The sequence below is a fragment of the Electrona antarctica genome (assembly GCF_951216825.1).
Source record: "Electrona antarctica genome assembly, chromosome: 18".
Classification (NCBI taxonomy): domain Eukaryota; kingdom Metazoa; phylum Chordata; class Actinopteri; order Myctophiformes; family Myctophidae; genus Electrona; species Electrona antarctica.
In genome coordinates, this window is record NC_136799.1 from 34,777,901 (window position 1) to 34,796,612 (window position 18,712).

The following is an 18,712-nucleotide window of genomic DNA, read 5'->3' on the forward strand; positions in this document are numbered from 1 at the left end:
GTCTGTGTGCATAATTTGTGTGTTCATGCAGACGTGTTCGTCTTAAGTTGTGTGCCTACCGCACTTAAGTGTGCGAGATAAGAAATGATTTGAATAGTAATGGTTTGGTAGAGGGAGGCTGACAGCCATTTTGTCCTCTGCATGCCTTCCAGCAGGCAATACTGTAGTTATTTTCTCACTGGTGGCCTTGTCATAATGTTTTCATGCTGGGACATATGATATGTAAATACTAGTATGTCCTCAGCTGTTGTCTTCTATCCGTGTCCCTCCCTGGCTGTGACACAGGCACCCCGGGGAGCCTTTCCCAAGAGATTTACAGAAAGGACAATGCCCTGCTTGTCACCCTTTCTAAAATCGCTGAGCTCTGCACGACTGTCTTCATTCTTTATGAAGATTTACTTTTGACATTTTAAGGCTTTATTACAAATAGGTCAGTGTAGAGAGACAGTAAACCAAGGGGCAGAGAGAAGAGAGACATGCTGGACAAGACAGAGGTCAGATTTGAAGCCTGGTCCTCACGCCTGTCTGACCACATGCCCACTAACTGCCTGAGCCACCAGGCACTGCAGGTACCCGCCAACTGTCTTAATTCTGAAGGGATATAAACAGCTTTACAGTATGTAGTGTTTGAGTTTCTGTTCTCAAGGAACGCCTAAAACTCGGCCACTAATCGCCCCTCAGTCCCATTTCCATCTTATGTCCTCACGTTGTTCAGCCTTGTCGTTGTGTGTGGCTTCTTGTTTGGTCTCGGGTCACTAACGGCCTCCGTGAAATGAGCACATGCCTGAGGGCCCTGAGCAGCAGTCTCTGGTTGCAGGGCAGGCGAGGTAGCTCAGTCTAAACAAACTGTTGTCCTGCGGAGGACGTGGAGGAAGTGCTTAAGTCAGGGAGTGAGGGTCCCAGAGGGACGTCGGGGGACCACACCACTCGCTGACCCACTGACATGCCTGGAAAATGTGAACAGTCAGGAAATTCTTCCAGCGATACGATATATTACTGACTCCACAATGTTGCACGCATATGGATCGGTGTATTGCGCACATGGTGATAATGTTTGTGTGTGTGTGTGTGCGTGTGTTTACCCGGCAGGACCCAGGATATGCCGCCTTCATCTTTGAGCAGCTCGTCGTCCCTGGGAGCCATGATGCTGGTGGCGTCGCCTGCTGCCCGGTGTGCTCCACGCCCCTCCGCCAACTGAGACAGGAGGCGCTGCAGACACTCCACGCCCCCGCGCTCTCCCTCAGCCCGGACATGCCCACGCCGCCCACCACCTCCCTCCCGGGGCAGCCTCCCAGGTCCAACGCCTACGCAAAGCAGCTGTCGAGAGGCCACGCCCATCATGTCCACAGTACCCACGTCTTGCCTGGAGGCGAGCGGCGCAGGGGCCTCGGGCCCAAAGCCAGCGTTCAGGTGACTGTGGGAGGAGGGCAGCTCACCGGGACCCTCGGCTCAGTGACCATCCAGGCCCAGCAGTACCTGGAGGGAATGTGGAGCGTTTCCAGAGTCAACAATTTCCTCCCTCAGCCCAGCCCGGTAAATGTTTTAATTTGTAATTTATTTTCCCAGAGTAGGGTTATCATCACTTGAGGATGAGGATTATTACGATGGAATGACTGAACACATTCATTCATTCATTCATTCATTCATTCATTCATTCATTCATTCATTCATTCATTTTCATTCAAACCTTATAACCACTTGAACGCTAGTAATAATAATAAAATAAATAAAAAATAATAATAAATAAATAATACAAAATAAGAATAAATAATAAAAACTGGCCATTCATTGTCAATGGCATTCAATGTTTGTGTTAGGACAAACACTCAAAACTGGCCATGCATTATCACTGTTTGTGTTAGGACAATGTTTGTGTTTACACAAACCAGGGCCGGATTAACACCTCTGAGGGCCCCTGGGCACTGAAGCTCGAAGGGCCCCCCTTCACATGCACACGTAAATCTTTGTGCGCGTGCAACATATTTGCTGTTTTGAGGCGGGCACGTTCCCATATGGTAGATCCGGCCCTGACACAAACCCTCAAAGCTGGACATAGGAGGGGCTAGCGCCCCTCAATAATAATATAACCAGTAAGTAGTCGGCCGCGTGCACGCACCCGCCTCGTTGACGGCAGACTGCTGGGTGAGCGCTTTGGCATGGGGGGTCAGATCAACATGGAATGAATTCTGGACTGGCCATATAAGGAGCATGTCTTGAGTGTACAGAGTTTGATGAGGTCAGATCAACATATGGAATATCAGAACAGGTCAGCTCTATACAGTATATGGACATCTAATATAAGGGTGGTAGCGGAGACATTCTCTTGAGTGTAGAGGGTTTGATGAGTTTGATGAGGGCCCAGGTAGAGCATTTGGCAAAAATATTTCGTGAAAGGAAAAAGGAGGCCTATAATAGTACTATAGACCCCCCAGTCATTGAAATATGTAAGGTTTTAGTGGTTAAGCCCTCATTTGCAACGATTGCGAGAGTTACTATGTAAACAGGGTTAAGAAATGATGGTGATGAGGTTTTATTCATTTTTTAAGAGTTCAACAAAATATGCAGTTAAACAACAAATTGAAGAGGACAATTATACTCATTGAAAACAGTTGCATACTGAGGTGAATCATCTTCATTTGTCCAGGGCTAAATGGCTAATGCGAATTTCCATCTTGAGGATAAATTGAAGATAATTCCATGAAATATAGATGTGGCTACCCTCTGTTGTCCTACATGCCTGTCTTTAAGTGCTCGTCAGGTCGTGTCATGTCAATAGATACGCTACATTTCAGCCCTTCAGAGAGACCTGAGCCTCCAGAGGTTTTCTGTGTCAAAACTCTGCATGAGTGCTGACCTCTCATTCCTCAGTAGTCAAGGAGCCTGGGTGAGCTAAGGTCAGGGGTCAGCGCAGCACTAATCTTCTGACCTCCTCCTCAAGGGCATTTTAAATGACCACCCCACGGCGTCTCCATAACTTCTTTCTCATGTGGGATAATAACGGTTAGTCACTGCTTTGTTTGATGTGTCACAGGCTGTGGAGAGTTCTGAGTGCCTCCCCTGGTGATGTGGGATTTAATGACTAATCATGCTGTACCACCAGCAACGCACTAATTCATTTATTGGCACACTGATACAATTTTGTTTCATTCTTCCTGCCACTAGAGCCCCAGAACCATAGTAACATGCTAAGCCTCATTTTCATTATAACCTAATGTTTTTCTTACGCTAATCAAAGGTGTGCTGTTTTCTGACTAATCTCCTCTTGCCATGAGAGGGACATCTGGTCGTAGACCTGGCTTTGACACGCCACTAGGACATTCTATCTGGTCGTAGACCTGGCTTTGACACGCCACTAGGACATTCTATTGACACGCCACTAGGACATTCTATTGACACGCCACTAGGACATTCTATTGACACGCCACTAGGACATTCTATTGACACGCCACTAGGACATTCTATTGACACGCCACTAGGACATTCTACACCAGACAGACTCGGTGTACAGAACACACTCTCCAATCATTTCAGCAGGTGTGCTAACCTTTCTTCATCGGAAATGTTGAGCAGGTCCTCAATTACAGTACATTCTATTTTTTTCATCTCTGTGCCAGGCAAGTTTTATAAGACTGCAGTCCATTATGGGCTTTGTTAGTGTTATTCCTTCTTTTCTGCTCGAAAATAAATTGAAAACAGATTTTCACTCCTCTTTTTTAATGTCAACAAGTGCCGTTAGAGCCAGTTTATGGGAGGCCACCAAAAGCTTTTAACAGCATGTGTGCAATCTAGGGCAAATGAAAGGGCCTGGCATAAAAGGCAGAGACTTGACTTGTGTTCCCCATCTATGTGTCTAAAGGCAATTAGTGGCGTTCGGTGCTAGGATGCATTGCTCAATATGCCACATAGCTGAGACTGGGGCCTCTTCTGAGAGGGAGAAATGTCCCTTTAGGATATGGAGTTACTTGCAAACACTGCAGAATTGTGCCTTGTGTTATTTTCTAAAGCCAGTTTCTTTCATTAAAACCAGATCCTTCAGAATGACAAAAACCCACACCATCCCTGTCAGACTGGGAGTTCTGCAGTTGCCGGAAGGCAAGAGCTTTTAATTCACGATTCCCACTTGATTTCTTGTTGTTGAGACAAAAGAGTGGAGATGGCCTCTGTTAGACAGCAATCCTACAGTGTGTCATCATCCTCCTCTGTGCTGCAGAGCCTGGGGGCGCTCCCATGCAAAGACCAGTGCAGGGCTCTCATTCGAGAAATCATTTGCTGGCACCTCGAATGATATTTTGTGCTATTTTAAATGCCAGTGGAATAACAGCTACAGTATCTTGTTCCCTCTCAACAGATGGGATTGACTGAAACACTTTTGGATTTGATTGCCTCAAATGGCTGAGGTGCATTTCTCTCTCTGAGGCTGTCTGTCTGCTTTAGGTCTGCCGAGAACTCCAGATCTCCAGTATTTCTTTTACCTGACAGAGCATCACCCAAGCATCTGTTAACATCCCACTTCACCATTGTTCATAAAATGCCTAGTGCCGGTGTTTAATTGAACAGCTCAGAGGCCTTCAGGTAATGCAGACATGATGTCATGATGTGCAGTGTGAGCTTAAACCAAACACACTCAAAATGGTTAATTGATGGACTCGAATCCCCCTCTGCTCTGCAAAAACCCACCACCACCACAATGTGCATTAATCTGCAAACACAAGGTGCTCTTTCTTGACCCCAGGGATTGGGTTGGTGGCCTGCTAGACTGGTACCAATTTGACTTGGCTGCTGCCTGCCTCATAATCAGTGCAGCTGGGCACACATGGCATTGTGCCACCAAGGGCAGAGGGGAGGATACAGGAAGGAGAAAGTAAGAAAGAAATAAAGAAATAAAGACAGCCCATTCCCATTCTTGCCAAATTATGAAACCATTCCTGTTGAATCTTTTTACAAGATTTTTTATTAATACCAACTGGTAATATACAGTATACCATATATGCTATATATCCTAAATATAGGGAGCTAAATGTCATTGCCCTATGACATTTTTTTATTGAGCATTTTGTCCATTTCTCACTTGGACGGACCCAGCGGTTATCATCACTGTCAGAAGTCGATATTCTCTATACTTGGTTTCTATTGGTTGCCAAGACCAGCCGAGCATGACAGCCCAGATTAACGGTGCCTATTTCACCTCAGAGGTAATAGTCTGTCCACCAGTGGGATCAAAGGTCAGCTGGGAGCCCTACAACGTTCAGCCTCTGAAAAGAGAAGGTTTGTTGGTGGGAACTGGTAATGTAGCCTTCCGTTATTGACTGGAGATTTCATGAGAAGCTCTCTCTCTCTCTCTCTCTCTCTCTCTCTCTCTCTCTCTCTCTCTCTCTGTCGTCCTCCTTTTCCCTCTTCTTCTATCTTCTTCTCATTCTTCTTCTCCTTCTTCAGTAGCAAACCAAGGCACACAGATCAGGAAGTGAGGGCTGATGGTTAAAGGGTGGAAGGCCAGCTCATTATTGGCTCTCAGTGAGGATGTGTGAGGACTCGTGGCTCCGCAGACACGCAGCCTAATTACCTGACCAGGGGATAGATGGTGCTATCCAGCCTCAGCCAGAGTCATCTGAGATCCAAGACTGCAGAGAGCAGCTAGGCCGAGGGGCTTAAAGTCCTGAGTCTCCATCCTACGGGGAATACTCTTTGACAGGCCTCTTGATGTGCTTAGGGGAGTGTGTGTGTGTGTGTGTGTGTGTGTGTGTGTGTGTGTGTGTGTGTGTGTGTGTGTGTGTGTGTTTGAGCTGCTTATCCGATTCAACCACCCCCCTCTCTCCCACCTAACTTCCGCTGAACAGCGTTCACTGCACGCTCCTGAAACCTGCTGCTACTTAATGTTAAATCTGACACCGTGCGTTGGCTCAGACGGTGACAGCATTTTGATTAGGCATCCAGATAGGCTTCTCATGCGGGCATGTGAACTTGTGAAGTGCTCGAGATGTTTGGTGCCAAATTGAGATGGGTACACGTCCATGCTATGTGTCTATAGGTTCCTCGCCTGCCATGGACACCCACATGGTGTCGTTAGGTTAGTTAGCCGCTCTGGTGACAGCGTGAAAAGAATACGGCTCATTTCACTTTGCAACCCACGTTCTCCATCATGTACTTCACCAGTCATAACCTCTGACACTACAGCCAATCACAGCTACTATGATAATCCACTCAATCATCACTGTGGAATTTCGTGGCAGGAGAGAGGTAGTGCTAAAATAAGCTTGTGGAATTACACCTAACATAACAGCTATAGTAAGCCTTGACAGAATGTGAAATATTGGGAATTGAATTTCCAATTCATTCATCCATTCATTCAGAACATGATATGTCTGTGTAGAGTCAGCAACACTTGGTATTTAAGTTCACCATCCTATGCTGTAGAGTAGACTAACATGGGGAACCTTATTTCATAGTCAGAAGCTGTGTTGAAATCAATAAATGCCACACAGCACAAGGTCAACATAAAGTGATGTCTTGAGTCTATTCAGAACATCCCATAAGATCAAGGGTGAATGACACCCTCAGGTCAATGTTTGTCACAAGACAGCCCTAATCGCATGACAGTCAGCCTTATGCACATCACGAGGAAGGCAGTAAGGCACTTAATGTACATCATTGGAAATGATTCCACACCATTCTTTGACAAATTGTCAGCGACAGTTTGTTGTGTGATGATGTTTTGGAATACGGCAAGACTTCCCTCTGTATGTAGAGATCGCTGTAACAGTGGGCTGTTGAGCCATGTACAGTATAGCCAAGGCCACTGTCATGTGAATGCCAGAATGTATGTATATATATGTACATGTCCTTACGTTTTGATGTATAGCATTCACATGTCAGCCGTGGTGTATAAATAGTTCAGCTGTCAGCCGCCACTGACAAATGGCAAATACTGCAGGGCCCCCCACACTTTATAAAAAGATTGTAAATGATGTTATTTTAGTTGCCAAACATGAATCCAAGGCAAACACTGAGGTAATAAATATGCAGAGGGCCTGAATTGTGTTGACGGAATCCTGTTAAACACCATGTTGTACTCAACCTGAGGCTGCTGCTGGTTACACAATGTGCATGTGTCAATGACGGTGTTAATAAATGTTACGGCTAACATTTTCTTTTATATTTCTTGAAGTGAAAGAACATGTACAACCAGTTCTTTAGCAGCATTATTGATTATTGAGTAGACCGTTGACAGGGATGAGGATTAAGCCCTTATTGTTATTGTTACTGCAGTTCAAATATACGAGTTTAAAGAGTGAATGTGAATCCTATCGTTCTATTGTAAGGTGGACTTGTGAAAATATTACATAACATTTCCTTAAGTATTCTCTCTGAAAGAGCTTGCTCTCTTGGCACTGGAAAAACGACACCATCTTAATCTGAGAGTCAGGTCTTGAGACACACAATCCTTTGGGAAGTGTTTTTACAAGTTTCCACGTTTCACACATCCAGGTTCAAAATTGGCAAAGTAGCCTTCAAACATTTTGCCTGCTGGCTTATCTGGTTGGATCTCTCAGTGCTCCCTCTACTGGACTGTAGAGAGATTAGTGTGAACTTCCTTGGCACCAGCTGAGCCTGCATGCCCCATCTTTCTCCAACCATGGTCTCTACACAGGAACACAGCCTGGGATTTGCCCATAGAGTATATAAAAGGATAGAGACTGAACTGGCGCGAAGCTCCGCCCCCCCAGCTATTCATGTCAGTGGAAGTTGCTCAGTGGCGTTTTGAAGCACCCGGAAGACTGCCGGAAGTACCGTCTCAGAACGTCTACTTCCGCATTTGACCACCAAATTTTGGTGGTCAAATGCGGAAGTGCAACCGAGCGCTCAATGTTAAAGCCCAGCTGCACGGGGTTTCCCGGTCATGAATCCACGGGTCCGCCTGTAGTCCCTCCTCCTACCACTAGGGAGGAGAGCTTCAACGTTGAATAGCCTCACTGGCCCCTTGGATTTGCCTCATAGCCCCTTAGACCCGCTGGGGCAGCAGAAAAGAAGTTCATCCAGTTCAGCCAATCATCACCTAACCCAGTTCGCCCAATTGGCAATCTTGTTCTGTCTCTTCTGAGTTTGTGGTTTGTTTTGCTACAGCTGAAACAGCTCGCAAACACGAAGAAACAAGCCTTAACACACTGTTCTTGATTGATTACAGTAGATTTGCCTCTGTACAGTAGTTGGTCCTCCTCTGCAGAAGGCTCTTAGCTACACCTAGCATGAATCAAGCTGCGGACTAACATCTCTCATACAGGATAAGTAAAATGCCAAATTAGCTGCTGATATATATATATATTATATACATACACAGTCAGCGAGTGATTTAATGACCAATTAGATGTGTGTTATCACTTAATTACTGTTCAGCCAAAGCATCCTCCAGTGTGTTGCCAGAATCAATGAGCAGTGCACACAGTCCTTGCCGTTCCTGTGGGGAGCTTGCTGCTGATGTGGAGACTTGCTGACTCCCTTTTTAACTGACGCTGGCTTCTGCAGCTGCCTTCCCATCTGTAGCATTATTTCTGCTACAGAGAGGGAGTGAATGAGAATAAATAAAGTCAATGGACTGGAATGGCAGAATGGAGGATGGGCACGGGTGTGTAAGTCATAGCTGTGGTCTTATCTCTGCATCCGTGTGTCAACAGGTCCAGGGTTTGATGGGGGAGACAGAAAGGGACGTCACAGCCTCTGAGGCCTCTCTCACCACTACCACCACTGCCACCAGTACAACAAACACGTGTCTGACACCCTGCCGACAGAGAACCTCCAGCCAACTGGGACAGTGTGTGGCCCCAACTACCACTATTTCCACCCCCTCTTCCCCCTCAGCCTCCTCCTCATCAACACAGAGTGCTTCGGCAGCAGCCTCTTTCTTCATCAGGTGAGCACCTCCCGTATCCCTTTTCCGGTTCACAACCTCCGAAAGGGAAAGCGTTATATGATCGAGCTGTCATATTGTTCAAATGTCCGATTCTGTAGTTTAATCTAGGTTCGTTGTGAGTATGTGTGTGTGCACTTGCCGACCCTGCACATGTGCACCCACATGTCCGTGTGTACTGTTGGCGCCGTTTGTATGCCGTGCTTAAGACAAGATGTGCATGGGTGGACCCATCTTCACGTGGCTGCTGAAGGTCATGGTTCATGGTCATAACCATCATGAGGGACAGCTATTCCATAGAGATATTATCCTTGACATGGTTGAATTATGGCGTGCCTTTAAGATACGCACCATCATGGGACTTAATGAACCTTCAGCTAAAGGCGCCAGTGGCCATGAATGGGTAATGGAATTACATAATCCGAGGGCGTGCCTCACCGATAGTCCTAGGTGAGAGACAGGAGTTCCATTTTTTGAGGGGCGCTATACAGCTTTTGTCCACACGTCTCAATATTTGCCATTGACAATGAAAGGAGAAATTAGGTCAAATGTCCGCCAAATATGACGTAGATTTTGTCCCCACGCGTCTCAATATTTGCCATTGACAATGAAAAGAGAAATTAGATAAAATGTCCGCCAAATATGACGTAAATTTGGCAACACAAACATTAAATGCCATTGACAATGAAGGGAAAATTTACGTCATATGTAGACGAGCAAATCGGCTAACCAATCACATCAATGAATTTGTTCATAAGATGATGTATGATGATGTATAATGATAATAGCGCCCCTCACTTCACAATGACCCCCAATGGGGTCCTTCATACTCAATTCATCGAAACATTTAATGACATACAATATACAGTACTATGCAAAGACATCATATGAAATATACGGTTAGAAATTAAAAAATAATATGTACAGTAAAGTCTTTGACTTTTTACTGGGGCCAGTTTCGAATTGCAGCCACCCATAAATGCTCTTTGAGAGCGGTTTGGTAGAAAAGTAGAGCAGGGATTCACATTCTTTTACGACTGTTTGTAGGGCGTTCCACATTTTTGTGGCATAGAAGGAGAACGAATTTAACACCTTGTTTGAGCCAAATCTGGGTTGAACATGATCAGTGGAGCTCCCTCTGGTGTTGTGATTGTGGACGGCGTTGACATTTAGGAAGTAGTTTGTCTTTGTGGTGTAACGTATCTTTAGACCAGGCCCATTGCTAGTTGCTGTACTACAAAATGAGTAGCTGCAGTGCATCCACGGCAGATATTTTGTAGGCTACTGCAGGGGTTCTCAACCCGTGGGTCGCGACCCCTCGGGGGGGTCGCCAAATTATTTTAGGGGGTCCCCAAATTATTAAAAAAAAAAAAAAAAAAATTATTTTTTAATTTTATTTTCACTTTTTTTCAAAAATAGCAGACCTACAAGCTCGTAGCGCGCCACTCGGTGGCGCGCTATGAGCTTGTAGATCTGCTATTTTTCAATAGCTAAATTATAACAATGCTTAAAACACCAAAAGGGGTTCCCGCCCAAAATGGTTTAAGGTTATTGTAGCAGTCAATTTATATTGGGGGTCGGGAGGGGGCGGGGCGGGGGTCCTGAGACATTGCCAAAGCATTTCCGGGGGTCCCCGGCCAAAAACGTTGAGAACCCCTGGGCTACTGCATGTCTTGCACGCCATTCAGCCAACACATTCAGTAGATTTTCTCAGCTCCAATTTGCCCTGGTATTTTTTGATTCCGCGGAGAATACCTTGTCCACGTCGGGCGGCCCGATTGCTGCTGTGTAATGTGCGAGAATGTCATTGATGGATTCCCTGGCAGGTTGGGCAGTGCATACATTCCTGCCTACTGTCTGGACTCCCAGAGGAGCGCTGTGCCTTAATGAGTGGCAGCCAAAGGGAGGCTGGCTAAGAATGATGCATTGGACCACTGCAGCCTCACACCCTGGGAGAGAGAGAGGAGTCCAGGGAAGGGATGTTTGTGCAGTGTGACAGGAAGTCTACGGGGAATAGCTAAGCAGCTCAGATTTCTACAGATATACCCAAATAGAGTGTGTCTCATCAAACTTTTAACCGGGTCGTGGTGTAGCAGTGGATGTGTGGGGCCTCTCCCTTGGAGAGGGATCATTCCAGATCTTCCTCTATATATGTCACTTCCTGTGTATGTCACTTCCTCTGGGAAGAGCCGCGGGTCAGGCCTGAACAACGGAGAGGTGTGACCCAATAGAGCACAGGGTTAATTTCAGACACTGATTTATTAGTTCTGATGTTTTCTTTGGACCCAAACTCAAAAAGAGTTGGATACAGAGCAGTCCTTGGTGTGCCGGTGAGGGCTCAACGCGGCGGTGAAAGAGAGGGAGGTGGACTTGTTTTTTCCCCCCCGTTTCAAGTCCTGGTGGGATAGAAGGGCAGGAGGTGGAAGTTGTGACGGGTTCCACCTCTTCGTTTCATCCCAAAGATCATTCCCTGCCAAGAATGTGGTGTTTTGCTTGGCCAGGAGAAGCACGGCTTTTACGGGGGCCCGGCTTTAAACAGCATTGCATTCCACAGAGTGGTGGAGATGCACTGCATTGCTTGATTAGAAGCACACCTACTTCCTGACCCGGTGCAGCTGTTGTGCCTCTGAAAGAAATATCACCATCGTAATCATCATCATGATCACCATCATCGTCTCATTTCTGTCTACAAGTGCCACTGCTGATTGAGGGTTACACTCTCGAGGACTGTAGTAAGAGAGGGAAGAAGACGGTACCTCAGTTACACACAGTACCTGAGGTAGGCGTACTATTTACACATACTGTGTAGTACCTGAGGGAGGATATAAAGGTGCGTGAAGCGAGCATAGCAGCAGATGTATACTGTACATGATACTTCCATAGCGCCAGTGTATTGACCTCATCTCTTATAGGCCGTCTCACTGGCGTCGGTGATCAGCCCCATGAGTGTAGTGTCATCGGCGTACTTAATGACTAGTAGCATGACTAGTAGCATTACTGTATGTCTTTGCTTTCTGTCTTTTTTGCTCAGTATATGTACTTTTTTGTCCTATTTTCTTTTACTTATCATTTGTTTTTATTGCTTTTTTTTCTCTTTTTTGTTTATTTTTTTGGTTTTAATATTCATAAATTCTAATTCTATATTGTAAGTAATATAAATGGTGAGGTTCGCGTACCGTTCCTGTATGCGTGGCCGGTTAAGACACATGTGTGGCCGGTTAAGACTCATGCGTGGCCGGTTAAGACTCATACGTGGCCGGTTAAGACTCATACGTGGTCGGTTAAGACACATGCGTGGCCGGTTAAGACTCATGCGTGGTCGGTTAAGACACATGCGTGGTCGGTTAAGACTCATGCGTGGCCGGTTAAGACTCATACGTGGCCGGTTAAGACACATGCGTGGCCGATTAAGACTCATACGTGGCCGGTTAAGACTGAGGTTAGGGTTATGGTTTGGGGGTGTTAGTAATGGGTTGGACTAACCGGAGGTAGGAACATGTTACCCTCGTATAAGCCCCCTAGGGTTTCTTATCTGACCAACAACTAACTGTCAACTCTCCTGTGGAAAGAACTAGCATATTATGCATTATGTATACATATTCTGTTCTGCAAAATCAAATAAATCAATGATGACATTGCAGCCGTACGTTGTCATGCAGTCATGTCAGTCACATAGCCCTGGGGTGCCCGGTATTGCAACAATGAGATGGAGCTGACCTGTTCTGACATTCCATATGTCAGCTGGCGAAAACTAAAGTTCTCAACAGGCCTGAAAGGTTAGGCCCGGCCCACCTGGGCCCTAACTGGGCTGACCAGAGCCTGGCCTTACGACCGTAATCAGCACACATTTTACGCCCTAAACAGCCCTAAAACGTCAATTTAAAAAAAAATCCATATATGGTTATGGGCATTCCCAGACCTTTTGAGGTTCAGGTCATCTTACTGGTTAACCTACTGTTGGTTGACATTAATGTTTACGGCGCTTCCTCTGACCTTGTACTTTGTAATTCACTCTGAAAAAGCATCTTCTATGCCTAAAATGTTATTGTGATGGATTGGTATAATCAACAGGATAAAATGAACCTAGAGAAGAACACATTTCAAGCTCTTCTCACTGTGCTGTTGGTATATGATTTAACGAAGGAAGGGAGAGCAAATTGCTGCACTTTTGCGTTTTAGGACTGATTGAAACTCATTAGTGATTAGTGTTCCTTTTCATTCTCTGAAGATACAATTAGGGTGTGTGTGTGCGTGTGCGTGTGCGCGTGCGCGTGCGTGTACGTGCGTGTGCGTGTGCGTGTGTGTGTAAATCCTGAGAGCCTTGCGCATAGATGCAGAGCAACCAAATTGTGCTTTCTTCTTCTCCTGCTGGAGTGCAGGAAGTCCCAAAGACACTTGTCTGACATTCGCTAACAGTGTTCCACTCAGAGATGAAATTCTAATTAGAATACAATTAGTTATGTGCTGAGTGGAAAGAAAACGAAGATGATGAACAAAAATGATTTCAGTGGGTTTTCTTTTCCCATTAGAAAAACAAGTCATCCGTTCAACTGGTTTAAAGAACATTTTATTTGTGATTAATTTAAGATGTCCACTCAGTTGTAAAATCATCTTTTTATAAATGAGGATTTGATAACCAAAATACTCATGTCGCTACTTCTCTCCTATTTCACCCATCATCTTATTGGTTCGCTCTGTTCCCTGCCAGCCAGGGGAAAATGATTTAAATGAGCCCTTTTTATATCTCTGGTCCCTGGATCCACAAACCATATCTCTCTTCGCCTGAGTGAAAAGATGTCCATTCCATTCTAGGCAGTATTAGAACATGTACTTAAACATGTTACCGGTTTATAGTGGACTTTCAGCTTAGAAAATCCCCATTCATCCTGGAGGCTTTGTTTTTGGTCTCAGGCATCATGTAAATTCTTCTGAAACAAAGCTGACTCTGGCTCAATAATGAGCAAGACAGACTGTAATGTAGCACGTGACAGGAAGGGTTAAGGGTCGGAGTAGAGTGGGCTGTGTGTGTGTGTGTGTGTGTGTGTGTGTGTGTGTGTGTGTGTGTGTGTGTGTGTGTGTGTGTGTGTGTGCGTGTGCGTGTGCGTGCGTGCGTGCGCGTGCGTGCGCACGTGCGACCTGTACGTGCGTGCGTGCGTGCGTGAGTGTGTGCGACCCGTGCGTGTGCCTGCCTGTGTCAGAGTAATAAACAGAGGGGTGTATGTTCAACTGGCTAGCACATTGAACACTGATTGCCTTGTGACAGAGCATATGATTAGTGTATTGACACTCGCTAAATAATGAAACAGGCAGTGCTAAAAGCAGGGCTCCCACTGTGTGGCGCAACACCACCTCGCAGCTCCCTCTCCTACATCCATGTCGTCCATTAACACCTGCTGATTAGAATAGAAAGGTGCATTCAGAAGTCTTTTTACCCAGTCCAGGGCCAGCCACATGGTGTCTGTAGTGACACCTGCCTCCACCTTCCCTTGTGGATGCTCAGTTTCTGTTATTTATGTACTGTAGTACTCTCTGTCTGTCTGTCTGTCTGTCTGTCTGTCTGTCTGTCTGTCTGTCTGGTGTCTACACAAAGCAGCAGCAGAGTAAGACCTGCTTGAAGATCAGAAGAATAATGTATCCCTTGGCCAAGGGACTAGGGAGTATTCCCCTTTGGATGAGCGGGACATGTCTTGGTGTTCCATGCTGGAGACTGCATTTCAAGTTGAGGTGGTTACATTTGTGTGACCGAATGAGGGATTGCTAGTCGCTTTGCGCGTCTTACACAAAGACAGGCAGATATATCATTATCTCTGTTTAGACTATTTAGATAAATGCTATTTGCAGTATGTTATGTTTACTTGTTGAGAGAGGCTAAGTGCTCTATGTTATTTAGATAGAAGCCAGGTTTTGCTAGGTCTACTTGCTACTATGGTTACTTTGTAGCACATACTTATCTTGTTAGCACTCTCCTCAACTACTTAACCACTTTCAACCTGATGTCGCTGCTATTTTGGGCATTTCATTATAGGCATATAATGCAAAAGAAACTTGCCGACATGTTGTGAGCTTGTAGATCTGCTATTTTCTGTATTTCTAATAGGGTGGAATTATATGGTGTTAAAAGGGCTAACTTACTCAGCTGTTTGTTGGTTGACTAATGTGGTGCTTCCTCCAACTCTTCTTTTCCTTTCGGCTGTTCCCTTCAGGGGTCGCCACATTAAAGCCTTTTATTACAGTTGGGTGCCACCGATATTGTCCCTTATCATTTGAACCATTTAGGCCTGACCTCAAAATTTTAAAAAATCCTTCTAAATCCTCCAGTTTTCTGAAATAAATATTTTCACGATTTTTCAAAAATAGCAGACCTACAAGCTCGTAGCGCGCCACCTGCTATTTTTCAATAGCTAAATTATAACATGTTTAAAACACCAAAAGGGGTTCCCGCCCAAAATGGGTTAACTGTCCTTTTGCGCAGATCACGCAAACCTCAGCAAAAAGAAAATGACAATATCGATGGCCTCCAACTGTAGAAAACGACTAACTTTGCGGTCTTCATCAGACTCATGCTGTAACTTCATGTCCTCTTCCACTATTCATAAAGCCCTAAAATGGCAAAAATAAATAAATAAATAATATATCTAAACAATATCTAAACAATCAACACATGGGGAAAACAAAACCCAAAGGGATGCGTAGGAGTGGGAGTGCATGGCAGGGATGGCATGCAGGTTGGTAGGACTAGGACGCGTGCAGGCAGGGGCAGGTCCGACAGCTGTTTGTTGGAATCCTGCCCTGGAGGAGAGTCGGAGGAAGTGGCTTTATGGCCACACAGCCCTGCAGCTGCTGGCCAGGTGAGTGTTGCAGCAATAATGACTGTGATTGTGGGGTAAAGAGTTCTCCTGTAATTGTGGCTAGGCCATTCATTTAGCTTGTGGTTTGCTGCAACACTCAGCGCCCCACTTTTGTGCCACTCCACGCCACTCTCTGTGTCAGGCACCTATAGGCTGTCATGGAAGTAACCATGGAAACAAGTCTTTAGCTTTGCAAAAAAGAAAAAAAAAATGCTAGCCAATTTTCTGTTAAAAGTGGAGATTGGGGCCCTTTTTTCTGTTCACTAGACCATAATTTAGATAAGGGACTGACAAGTGCATGCTCAGTGATGATGTGGCCAGCGTGTTCCCAAGAGAAAACAGCGATTTACTGCCTGTTCCCATGACGGCTAACACATGGTGGATGACTTACTGAAACCTATTGTCTTGTCTATATGAGAGTATAAGCTGTGATTGTTTATGGAGTTTCGACGAGGAACTCCACCATCGAGCCCTTCCTGTTTGTTTGTAGAGGAGGAGGAGGAGGAGTCTGTTGCCAGGGGAGATCTGTGTGTGTGTGTGTGTGTGTGTGTGTGTGTGTGTGTGTGTGTGTGTGTGTGTGTGTGTGTGTGTGTGTGTGTGTGTGTGTGTGTGTGTGTGTGTGTGTGTGTGTGTGTGTGTGTGTGTGTGTGTGTGTGTGTGTGGGTGGGTGTGAAAGAGAGGGGGGGGGGGGGGGCAGCCACCACACCCCACCACACCGCTGACCGCCTCCATTCACTCCAGTTAAGCCTGGTAACAGAGAAGGGAGGGACATCCCAGTGAAAAAAAAACAAAAAAACAGGTCAATGCTTGTGTTTGGCTGGACAGGCAGTGAGTGACAGCGCTGATGCTCTGTCGGTGACGAAGTGGCAGGACTGATTAAATGCTGAGTGGAGGTTATCTGCAGAGCAGAGCGGCGCTGGGCCGGGCCGGCTTTGGATGTGGGATAAAGACCCAACACAGGGTCCTATAGCTGTAGCCGGCCTGGACACTAGCAGCACACAGACACTCATACAGCTGTAGCCGGCCTGGACACTAGCAGCACACAGACACTCATACACAACACAGGGTGCTATAGCTGTAGCCGGCCTGGACACTAGCAGCACACAGACACTCATACAGCAGCAGGCATGCTTGGACTGATGCTGCACTCTGTCAGCATCGGGAGCACGAGGTCTGGACCTACAGAGGGAAATATCGGTCACACTACCATGGGAATCAAGTAAGTTGCTTAGTGCAGGATGGCAGGAAACAAACAGCCAGTTCACACGGGTTGCATGCATACAGTACAGCTATGTGCATGTTTGCGATTCCACTCAAGAGCTCCAGTGTTTCTAGTGTTTGTTTATCTCTCGCTCTCTCTTCCTGTCTCTGTGGCATGGCATGTGCAGTTGTGTGTTGGAGTCGAACTGTCTGCTCCCTGGAGGGCGAGGGGGTAATGGTTTTGTTGTCGAGCCACAGTGAGATGGATGCCCTCACCGAAAGGAGAGTGTGAGCAGAATGCACATAGCACACACACACAGAGAGAAATCATGGTTTGAAATGCAGCCATAGAGCCTTTCTGAGGTAGCAGCTATTCTGGAGCTGAAATGTTAATACTAACCTCTGTCTCCACCGAAAGCTTGACAGTGGGAATTGATTCATACACACATTTCTTTTCTCAAAGAATGTGTTGAATCCGAGCAACCACATGCCTAAGGCAGCGGATGGATCAACAGAAGTGTTGAGTGGGTGGTGGTGGTGAGACTGTGCTTTGGTATTCCTCTCTTTGTTTACTGTGGGATAAAACACACCAGCTGGTATTCTCCAGCCATAATCACGCTATCAGTCGGATGGGAGTAATGGCTGGCTGGGATGAGCATCGGTTTGCATAAGGCAACAACAGCTGATGCCACGCAGGGGCTGCATGCAGCCTGTGGATAAGCCCAGGTGTGAGCAGCTATCCTGGGCCTGTCAGGTGGCATCAGCACAGAGGTGTTGATGGAGATCCAGCCACCGCCTCTGGGATCTACAGCAGGGGACTTGTTTAAATGGTCACACTTTTTTTTACCGTCTTTGTCCACCCTGAGCTCATAACGCCCTGCCTCTGTCTCACACCTGCAAGCCCATGCCTCCAGACCAACACCCTGGCTTCACTGCCCATCATAACCTACAGTACCTTCTTATAAGCACTAAGCTGCTCCTTTGTTGTGTGCTTTCAACAGCCATACAGTAGTATAGCATAGCCTAATTGCCGCTATTCTGTTGCATGTTTGCACTCTTCACTTCAGCAATGATGCTAAGGAGTGTTTCTTCATGCAGAACTAGAGTCCTTTCTACAGTGGAATCACACCTGTTTGCCTACATGCTTAAGTGCTGTTCACTGTAAGCTGTGGTGGTGTGACCACGTTGTGCCCACTTTATCATGGGAAAGGTACTGTTTTGGCTGACAGCAGTGACTGGTAGCTGTGCCTGTCACATGTTAGGGGAAAAGTACTGGTACTTGATAGAGGGCTGTTGGGAAGAGAACAACCAGAAGGTTGACTGCAGTCTGGATGAGGGAAACCCATGTGTGGGGTACTGCATTGCTGTGTCCTCTCAAAGCCCTGAGTCAGGAAGTCTGTCTGGCCCACTCAAACAGCCGGGAGGGCTGAAGGGGCCGTTTGCCCCCAACTAACACAAAAGGTTTAATCGCTGACTCAAGTCTATGCACAGCCCTCGCCCCTGGGCTCACAGCCTACTGAGCTCTGTAGAGAAAAGGGGGAAGAACCGCTGTCCGGCCTGACAGATTCCTTTCACACATGGGGAAATGAGAGGATGTGGAGGACAGGCCCGTGCCCAGTGAGCTTGTCGCCTACCATAAAGGTATCTTTGTCTCTTGATTGCTGGTAATGGGGATCTGAAAGACCAGGTGGTGTGTCAATAGTATGTGGGCTGGAAACGCTGTGTCCTCAGCATTTATCTGCTACATCACTAGCCCTGTTAGTCT

General features: G+C 46.2%; 1 protein-coding gene across 1 annotated transcript in view; it reads left to right on the forward strand.

The window, feature by feature from the left end:
- Positions 1 to 18,712, forward strand: part of kif26ab (kinesin family member 26Ab) — an 83,348-nt gene that overhangs the window by 32,035 nt on the left and 32,601 nt on the right. Inside the window, exons 3-4 of the mRNA XM_079527502.1 lie at positions 1,090 to 1,533; positions 8,667 to 8,902. Coding sequence (XP_079383628.1) covers positions 1,090 to 1,533; positions 8,667 to 8,902 — 680 coding nt within the window. The remainder of the gene's footprint in view (positions 1 to 1,089; positions 1,534 to 8,666; positions 8,903 to 18,712) is intronic.